This window comes from Dryobates pubescens, chromosome 8 (assembly GCF_014839835.1).
Source record: "Dryobates pubescens isolate bDryPub1 chromosome 8, bDryPub1.pri, whole genome shotgun sequence".
Classification (NCBI taxonomy): Eukaryota; Metazoa; Chordata; class Aves; order Piciformes; family Picidae; genus Dryobates; species Dryobates pubescens.
Genome location: NC_071619.1, coordinates 35,016,581 through 35,026,672, shown reverse-complemented (window position 1 = coordinate 35,026,672; position 10,092 = coordinate 35,016,581). Strand labels below are relative to the sequence as shown.

The following is a 10,092-nucleotide window of genomic DNA, read 5'->3' as shown; positions in this document are numbered from 1 at the left end:
AGTGTTCGCCTAGGCTCTCAGCACAGGAAGCCTGCTGCTCTGAAAAGTCAGAAGGAGGAACTCCTCCAGCTTTGAGGAGCCAGTCAGTCAAGAGCATGCACAGCTAAAGGAGAGGAGTGGGAAAGGAGGAGAGAAACTGGGACTGCTTGAGGATGCACTGGCAGGCAAGAAATACTCCCCATGACCACAGCTAAGGTTATCAGTGGGATGAATGGAGTGACAGAGCTGCCGGAGCCACGAGAGCAGGAGCCAACATGAAGATTGCTGGGAAGACTCTGTGTGTTTTTGTGCTGCTCACCATCACCAAGGCTGCAAGAACAGCAGGTGAGTTTAATGGGGCAGCAAAGTCGAACTTGGGACAACAAAGCTGGTAAAGAGTCTAGAGAACAAATCTTGTGAGGAGCTGCTGAGGGAACTGGGGTTGTTTAGTTGGGAAAAGAAGGAGCTGAGGGGAGATGTCATTGCTCTCTACAGCTACTGGAAAGGAGGCTGGAATGAGGGGAGTGTTGGTCTCTTCTCCCTAGTATCAGGTGATAGAATGAGAGGAAATGGCCTTAAACTGTGCCAGTGGAGGTTGATATTGGATAATCTGGAAATGCTCTTTACTGGCAGAGTGGGCAGGCATTGGAACAGGCTGCCCAGGGAGGTGGTTTCCCTGGAGATGTGCTAGAAAAGTGTGGGCATGGCACTTTGGGACATGGCTTAATGGCCATGGTGATGTGGGTGGACTCGATGATTTCAGAGGTCTTTTCCAACCAAAACAATTCTATGGGACCAGTCAGGTTTTGGGATGGAAGAATGTGAAATATGCAGAGATATTTTCTTTCCATAAAACCCATTCATCATGCTGTGACGTTCTTTAATTGCTAAAAATCATGGAGCACAATTAAAACAATGCTTCCTCAATATCCACTCCTGCTCTTTTCTTAGTGGTCACAAGGCTGCCATGCATTATCCCTGTGTCTTACACACACACAATTATTTGGTGAGCCTTAGCTGGGAATGTATCATTTGTCACAGACAACCCTTTTACTCAGACCTCTATATCCATCTCATCTGAGAAACCATTCCATTTGACACATGAAAAGGAAAGTGTTTGTGAACCTGAGGCCTTTGACCACGTAGTTTCTACTGAGGAGAGGCTGCGGATTTTCTGAAAGGCATAAGAGGTTTCTGAAACCTCTTATGCCTTTCTAAGGAATGGTGGAAAATCACCATGTGCTGACAGTCAGGAGCGGTTTCTGGAACTTCTTTCTGAGATAACGGGGATGGTCAGTAACAAGAGTGGGAAAGCCTTGTGTGCCAAAACTAGAGGCACTCCTAAGCTTGCCTCACTCTGTGTCTTAGTGGTTGACTTAATTTTTAATATACTTAGCTACAGCAGTTAATGTCTCCCCCATACTGTTCCTTTGCATTCCTAGAGCTTGTGCTCTGCCAGACACCATGCAGCACTCCAGGGACCTGGTAATAAAACTAAGATTTGAGCAGCAGTTCCAGAAAACTAAACTGTCTGTGTACAGAGGGAAAAAGCATACAGGTCTGGGAGACCCAAGCTAGGGACATCTCTGAATGGTATGTAATGTGCATTTGTCCATTCCTAATATGGACAGCTAGAACTCAACAGCACAGTGATGAGTTTTTCCATTCCACTTGTCCAGATTCCTCCTTGGTGATATTTTAAAGCAAAATGGATGCAGTCAGGGACCACCTATCTATATTGTCTTTGGCTGATGAAGAGAGGGATCCAAAATGGATACCTCAGCGGAAAAAAAGTAAATACTTCCCAAAGACTATAAAACTTTGCATTGGTAACCTCACAACAGGCACACTGGATATAAAAAAAAATGTAAAGAACTATCTCAGAAGAATACTGAGGAACCTGCTCAGGGTCATACAGACATTATGATAGCATCAGGGACAGTCTACAGTTTTGAATAGAGCTGCTCAAAAAGTAAATGAATATAGACACACGTCAGAAAGCACTGAAGCAAATGGGAGACACAAAGAGGGGTGCTGTTGGCAAAAATTCCTTTTAAAACTGACTACTGGAAATACTAAAAAACCAATCTAATCCCAGAAAGTTATTTTGTTGCCCAAAAGGTAGTGGGATTTTAACTGCTACATGTCTTTCTGAATCAATAATATTCCCCTTCAAAGAACACACACACACAAAAAAAGAGGCTCAGTTAAAATCTAATTCATGCTTGAAACCTCTCTTGCTCCACCTTAAATAAGAAGTAGCCCCCATCTGATGAGAAGTTTTTAACTAACACTGCTTTTGTTCCCTTCAATATTAGGGTGGTGGTTCTGAGCAGCCTGTAGTGACAAGGGTTTTTTTCTTCAGAGATTACAGGCTAAGTGTGTTAAGAGAAGGGCAATGAAGTTGGTGAGGGGTTTGGAACACAAGCCCTATGAGGAGAGGCTGAGGGAGCTGGGGTTGCTTAGCCTGGAGAAGAGGAGACTCAGGGGTGACCTTATTGCTCTCTACAACTACCTGAAGGGAGGTTGTAGCCAGGTGGGAGCTGGTCTCTTCTCCCAGGCAACCAGCACCAGAACAAGAGGACACAGTCTCAGGCTGTGCCAGGGGAGGTTTAGGCTGGATGTTAGGAAGAAGTTCTACACAGAGAGAGCCCATTGGAATGGGCTGCCCAGGGGGGTGGTGGACTCACCATCATTGGAGATGTTCAGGAGGAGACTTGATGGGGTGCTTGGTGCCATGGTTTAGTTTAGGCAGGTTGGATTGGTTGATGGGTTGGACACAATGATCTTGAAGGTCTCTTCCAACCTGGTCTATTCTATTCTGTTCTATTCTATTCTATTCTATTCCTGAAATCCAGAGGATTTTACTGTTGTGTGAAGCTCAGAAGGAGCTGTGTCCCCTTTTCTGAAGACTAGAGCAAGCTACTCTGAATGAAATAAGGTCATGCAAAAACTGTCATGGGTAGCCAGGCTTTATCTGCATTAGCATTTTCCTTGACATTTCCTTAGCATGCTGGTTTGTGTGGTTTGGTTTGTTTTTACAGTTTGCAGAAGGAGCAGCTCAGAAGCAAGGCTGAGGTCATTTCATGATTGTCATATCTAGGTCTGCCCCCCAGGAAGTGTTGGATAGTATGCTACTGCAGCTGCTGGTGCACGATCTGTAATAACAATCCTTTTACAACATCTCTCACAGTAGAAGCAGTGGAAAAGACTCAAAATTAAGATATTTTCTAATTTAACTAAGCAGATAGGACACCTCAGGTAGTTCTGTATATACTCTAATCCTCACAGGGAAAGAGGAGAAAGGAGGCCAAGATCTCCCATGAGAAGTTTATCCATCAAATCTTTTTTTATTGGATTAACATTTGCGGTTTCAGACTGTGTACATCCTACACCTGCAGTTGTATCCCATGACCACATATATGACCAAGAAATCCATTGTCAGTAAAGAGCTGAGAGTCTCCATGCTTGCTCAGTTCTGTCAATAATAGGTAGCTGAAGTCAGTGGCATTGCATCAGTGCTGGAATTAGTGTATGAGGTGAAGTAGATTTACAGATCAAGCTGTCCAGAGTTCAGCAGAGTGCATACATAACTTTATTGAATGCTACTGCTTTCACTTGCTTTCTTTCCTTAATATAATTTGAAAATTCACTAGTGGTTTATTACCTTCTTACTTTCTCTGTCCTAGTGTTTTGGTGCTTCTGTCTCTGCTGCCTCCTATTCTAGTTTATCATGGAGTCTTGCTCCAGATATATAGATCATAGCAAAAAAAACCTCCAACCAACCAAAAAAACCCCACTCTTGCTCCAGATACATAGATCATAGCAAAAAAAACCCTCCAACCAACCAAAAAACCCCCACCTATTCTGGTAAACTTACATTTGACTCCACTTCATTATGTCTTTCTGAACTGTTGGGTCTATGTGCTGAAATTATGAACTTCCACAGGGCCAAGTACCACAGGGTCCTGCACTGGGGTCACAACAACCCCAACCAACACTACAGGCTTGGAGAAGTGTGTCTGGAAAGCTGGCTAACAGAAAGGGACCTGGGGGTTCTAATTGACAAGCAGCTGAATATGAGCAAGCAGTGTGCCCAGGTGGCCAAGAAAGCCAATGGCATCCTGACTTGTATTGCAAATGCTGTGTCCAGCAGGAGTAGGGAGGTGATTGTCCTCTTGTACTCAGCTCTGGTGAGGCCACACCTCGAGTACTGTGTTCAGTTTTGGGAACCTCACATCTGAGAAGTGTAGACAAGACCTTTGTCCACAGAGTTGGATTTTTTAATGAAAATGCAAAAGTTGTTTACTCATTGATAGCAACAATTCCAGAGAAAAGACATCATGTGTCCAGATCCAACAATCGGATTTCTATCATTTCAGACTGTAAGTGGAAACAGCCCTGTGAGCAACCCACTGGAGGATCTGCCACTAGAAGCAAAACACTCTGATGCTGAGCTGCTTAAGACAATGGGCAGGAGTAGGGTCTTCCCCTAACATTTGTCTTACCTACTGCAATGAGTCCCAGTGGAAAATTAGTGAAGAGCTCAAATAGGCCACTGGCTCCATAATCCACAGCTGTAATACAAAATGACAGACAATCTGCAGATGAGCACAGACAGGTCCTCGCCCTACTGTGTAACAGTGCAGAAATTTCCCTGTGAAGCACAGAACAGAATTCCAAGGCTTTGAGTGACTTCCCTGGGGACCTTTTCCCACATTCTTCTCCTTTGTTTCCTCCAGGGATCAAAACAGTGTCAGTGACAGTAGGTAACGACTCTGTGCTCACCTGTCCTCCCAATTCAAATGTAACTATGGTAACGTGGAAAATAATGCCCAAGGTCGGAGGTGCCTGTGCCTTGGGATACAGGGCTGATCAGAACAAGACAGACAGAACAAACTGCAGTGACAGCATGAACTGGAAATTCACACCAGATTGCAATCCTGCCCTTGAGATACAGCAAGTGGAAATAACTCATGAGGGAAAATACATCTGTGAAGTTGTAACAACAGATGGGAATTTTGACAAGAAGTACCACCTGATCGTGCTGGGTAAGAGACTCCTTCCTTCTTTTACAGCTTTCCAAAGGGCTGTATCTGGGCCTGGATGGACAAAGCTCCTCACCCCATGCATTGGGGATATATTTATCCACTATACTAACAGAGGATTCTGTATGCACTTCCAGTTATCCTGTAGAACCAATCATTAATACACTAATTTAAGGAACTAAAGCATGTGAAAGTAGCAGTTCCAAGTACTTAGATATTTTATCAAACACAGGATGTTCTTATCCATACAGAAAGAACAGAACCTTTTCCTCTTAGGCTGGTATTCAAATATGTTTTAAACCACATGTACAATGGCTGCCTAGGAAAAAAATCTAATTCAACCCTGTATTTGGAATAATTCCCTACCATAGTGTCCAGGGACATGTCCTCTACTGGTACATGTCTGTGGTTACTCACCTGAAGGAAGCAAAGGGGCATGACTTTGTCTCTTGAGACTCTGGTCCCCATCACTGTAATGGGATGGCACCTTCAACTTTATTATCCTTTTCCCACTGTGTTCATTTTGAGTAGGGAACAAAGCCATCCTATCCCAACTGTCAAACTAACTCCATGCTTCTCCCCTTCCTGATGCCTTGCAGTCCCCCCGAGATTGACCCTGTCCTGCGATGTTGAAGGGAACCCTGTGTGTGAGGCAGCGGCAGGCAAGCCGGCTGCTCAGATCTCCTGGGTCCCAGAGAGCAACTCCAGCCCCGAGAATAAAAGCCATGACAATGAGACAGTGACTGTTCTCAGCAGGTTCACAGCAGAGAGCACCAACTTGACTAATACAACCTGCATTGTATCCCACCTAGCTGGGAACCAGAGCAAGTCCATAACCTGTCATCCCTCAGGTAAGCTTCCCTTCGTGTGTTTGGTATTCAAAATCCTGGTTAGCCTCCTGAGCACACTCTTGTTCCATTGAGGAAGGAAGATCTATAAATGCCACAGAAACTCTTGTAGAGACAACAGTACCATCCCCAATTACCTTTGCCCAGAAACATCAACAGCTTGTGTTCTAGACATGATTTTCCAATCATTTTCTCCCTAAGATGAATATACGTAACTGGGGTAGTATTCTTTCAGTAGTGAAAATGTTGAAATCATTTGGAATCAGAACACAACAAAAAGTTTTAAATGCAAATAAAAAGTGTCTTGCTCAGATCATGGTAAGAGAGAGAAGGAGAATCTGCCAGCAGGGACAAATAACTCAACTCATTACAAGTTGAGAATGTCTGAGGCTGTATGACATTTGGTTTCTGGATTTTGCTTTTTCTGTTGCTTTTGGTTGAGGTACTGAGATACGTCAAGTCCTTGAGAGGATTTCAGATATGGCTCAGTGAAAAAAACATGAGTGTCCACTATGGGATTTGTGGGATCTGCTTTTGTCACTGACACAGACTCTGTGTTTCTCAGACAAGTTTCATTACTGACTTTTCTTTCTGCTGAAGGGGATTGTACTTATTTGATGAGCACATCAAAAATGTGTGCAGGTACTAGAGCAGCTTTACTCTTACACTGAAATAATAAAGAAACTGATCATTAAGAAGGTGTAACTAAGACTAACTCTTTGTGTTTAGATAGCAGCAATAACCTGCACATCTACATCCCTCTCTGTTTCCTGAGCATTCTCGCCCTCCTGGCTGTCATTTACTCTTTTAAGCTCCACAGTGATAGGTATGTATGATGGGGTGCTAAAGAAGGATTGTCTAGTGCTGGAATACATCTTTAAGTACTGTTTGTGCCTTGAAATCATATGATTCTGTCAGTCTGTGCTGGTATGAAAAACTACTAAAAACTACATCAAATATTTCTGTACTGCACACACTGTACATTGCACTGAATAATCATAGAATGGTAGGGGTTGGAAGGGACCTCTGGAGATCATTGAGTCCAACTACCTTACCAAAGCAGGATCACCTAGGGCAGGCCACACAGGAACACTTCCAGATGGGTCTTGACAATCTCTAGAGAAGGACATTCCACATCTTCCCTGGGCAGCCTATTCCAGAGTTCTGCTAAAGGTGAGCTCTTCATTCTAGTTGGAAACTGGGAGAATAAAGCTGGTTTTCAGAATTTCTAATGGTCTCTGAGTGTCTGTCTTGCTTAGATCAGGAGGTTGGTTCTGCTGCCTTATAAATTCTTTATATTAAGTGCCAGAGAACTCTCAGTGCTATCCTGCTGTATCAATAGAAGGGACAACAGATTGCACCTGTGTTTATGCAAAAGCTCCCTGGGTGAAGCTGGACTCTGTCTGCTTTAGAATTAGCTGTGTAGAAAATGGCAGTTCCAAGGGGGGGAAAAAAAAAAAAAATTATATAGAGAAAGGCTGAAGAAATTCAGGGTTCCATAATTTCAAGATCAAAAGTCAAGGAGAGAAAGACATGAGAAGGCTTTGGCTTTACTCCTGAGTTTCAGAAGCTTCTGAGCAAAGAAATCAGGCTGTGATTCTAGGACTGAGGAACTAATTTGCTTTAATTCTTGTTTTCTTTTTCACAGACTGTGCCACAGAACTGAACCTCCTGAAACAGACCCTGTGCATTTCCCAGAGGTAAGGAGAATTAACACAGATTAGGCCACCACCAAATCAGTAGCCCTGAAAACACAGTCAGTAAAGAGAATTAGTCTTTTACTCTCTGCTTTCAGCAGGTGCTACTGCATCTTATGTGTCTGCTGTGTTTCAGGACAAAACAAAGCCTATCATCACCATAATTTTGACTTGGAGCAAACATTAGAGGCATGTGTCAACAGCAAGGCTCAGCAGCTGTCCTCATTTTTCTTAGCAAGGAGCAAGTCCCACCATGTCTCCCTGGTCATGTCAGAAACACTGACCACAACTGCCATACAAACAGTGTTCAGGAAGGGAGGCAATATCATGGTTTGGGGAATATCAAGGCAGCTTATCAAACAAGAGAATTAAACAACAAAATTAACAGACACCAAGAGAAAAATAATGTCTCTCCTGATGCCTAGCATGACAACATGCAAGTTTAGAAGGCTTGTCTTTATATTGTGTGGTCAATCCACAATCAAAACCCAGCCATATTCAAGACAAAACATTTTGTAAAACAATGAAAGGGATGCTAAGCTGCGAGCTGGGAAGTGTTGAGTTCCCTATGCTGTCACATGCTTCCTCTGAGCAATTGGCTCATCAGTTCTGTGTCTGTATCAACTACAAATAACAGCATTTCTATGCAGGCAAGATATGCTGCTTCTGTAGTGTGAATATCTGTGCACCTACAGCAGGCACTAGCTCCAAATTCTGTCTTTAATTTTAAAAGGTGCTTCACTTTCAATTTCTGGAAAGACTTCTTACTTACTTCTAGTTATACTTCCCCTTCTGTTGCCCTGCCTCCTAGCTGCTGCTGACAGATGCACGTGCATTAATGTAAAATAAGGGCTTACATGTCAGTGTTCTTGCTATCACATCACACAACTTTCATTATTGTGTCTGCAGGTTGAAATTGTAGACTCACAGGGAAACCAATCATGGTCAAGATTCTAGCATGTTATTTGCTCTTTCTAGAGAATTAGATCCTAATACCATTGGGGGAAGGCAAAATAAGTTGGGTAGAAGGGGATGAAAAGGAGGCAGGTGAGCCAAGACCTCAGCCTTACCATCCAGGTCTTTGACAGAAACAGCAATACACATTCTTTGGTAGAAAAAGCAATAGGGGCTTTTTTCTTGAGTCCAAGAGGAATAAATATGGGAGCACTATCTCACAGTTGTATTCTTCTGTCCAGATGAAAGGCTTGCATAGTCTAGCCAAACAAAACTGCTCTTTGTATTTACAGTTTTTGGTTTTGTTTTGCTAGGATGACACAACAGAAGTGGAACCATATACTACTTATGTGCAGAAGGAAAACACAGTTTACTGCTCAGTGTCTGACCTGACATTGGGGCAGAATATTCTACATGGACTGTCACCAGCAAGGTGAATGATTTGACAACACTGGAAAGGGAGAGAGACACTCTTTATACAATACTGATTATAGAAAGAGTCTTCTCAGAGGATTTCTTCAGATTCTGGGACAACATAGCTTACTAGGTCTGTTCAAAAACCTCTGCTTGCTAATGAGTCTGTATAGTTCTTTCCTTTCTTCACTGGGGAAAGGAAATGCATTTTCAGTTATTCCTTGGGAAAAGTGCCATCATTTTTCCTGGAAAGGCTGTTGTGATCAGTCTTCTATGTGTTGTTCTTGCCTCAGGGATCCTAGTTTAGTCAGTCACTTCTAGGCATTACTTTGATGCACTTGACATGATGTTGCACAAATATGGGAGATGAGAGGAATGTTAGGTCTCAACTACAATGAAACTCTCTTCAATCAGCAGCCACTTCTGTCTAATTCAAAAACTGCTAACATAATGGCCAGAGTACTGATCATCACAGAGCAGCTCAGATGGAAGAAGATATTGGAAGGGAAAACCTTTAATGCCCCGGTACTGAAAATGGAGAGGAGTGATGAATTTAGGGCATCCACTAAGAAAGAGACTTCACTAGAATGATTAATTTATGTGTTAGATTCATATTCAGAATTTCCACTGAATGTGTTCATTCTGTACTTCAGAGTATTGTTATGATTACTTTCCCATAAAACTCACAGAGATATGGTATTCCTATTAAAAGTATTGTCATTAAGATACTGCGAAAGGATTACGTTACTTAAGTCTGGCAAGCTACTTTCAACAGAAACAAACACCTCACAAAATGAAAGAAGTTCAAATATATCTTCTATAATTGTGCAATGTACATAAGGGATAAAATGCTTGTTGATTCGAGTCATATTTATTTTAACTACCACAACTCCATTTTTTTTTCATTCATGTGTCTAGATATTTTATTGTTACTCTTTTAAACACACTTGCAAGTTCACTATTTTGTATGTCAGTTAGCTAATACATTTTAATGTGTCTCATGTTCAGGTAACAGCTTCTCACCTTCCCAAAGTATCCTTTGGGAATAAGTCAAAAATACTGCCCTCTGTATACTAGCAAGTCTCAAACTTTTTGCACTGATGCCTTACTAGCTAAAGCATGAACTGACTTAGTAAAGAAATCCATTTGTAA

The 10,092-nt window shown here is 42.4% G+C and overlaps 1 protein-coding gene across 1 annotated transcript; it reads left to right on the top strand.

The window, feature by feature from the left end:
* Nucleotides 1-223: 223 nt before the first annotated feature.
* On the top strand, nt 224-9,756 carry CD200R1 (CD200 receptor 1). Its single transcript, XM_009908291.2, has 6 exons — nt 224-324; nt 4,722-5,030; nt 5,627-5,878; nt 6,605-6,701; nt 7,524-7,575; nt 8,841-9,756. Exons 1-6 carry the CDS (start codon nt 255-257, stop codon nt 8,961-8,963), a joined length of 903 nt encoding a protein of 300 aa, XP_009906593.1. The 5' UTR covers nt 224-254; the 3' UTR covers nt 8,964-9,756.
* The last annotated feature ends 336 nt before the right edge of the window (nt 9,757-10,092 follow it).

Excerpts from the sequence above, each read along its gene's own strand:
- CD200R1 (XM_009908291.2), top strand. The coding sequence starts at position 255 with ATGAAGATTGCTGGGAAGACTCTGTGTGTTTTTGTGCTGCTCACCATC. Across the intron at positions 5,879-6,604 it reads CATAACCTGTCATCCCTCAG|ATAGCAGCAATAACCTGCAC; the intron begins GTAAGCTTCCCT and ends CTTTGTGTTTAG. Across the intron at positions 6,702-7,523 it reads TTTAAGCTCCACAGTGATAG|ACTGTGCCACAGAACTGAAC; the intron begins GTATGTATGATG and ends TCTTTTTCACAG.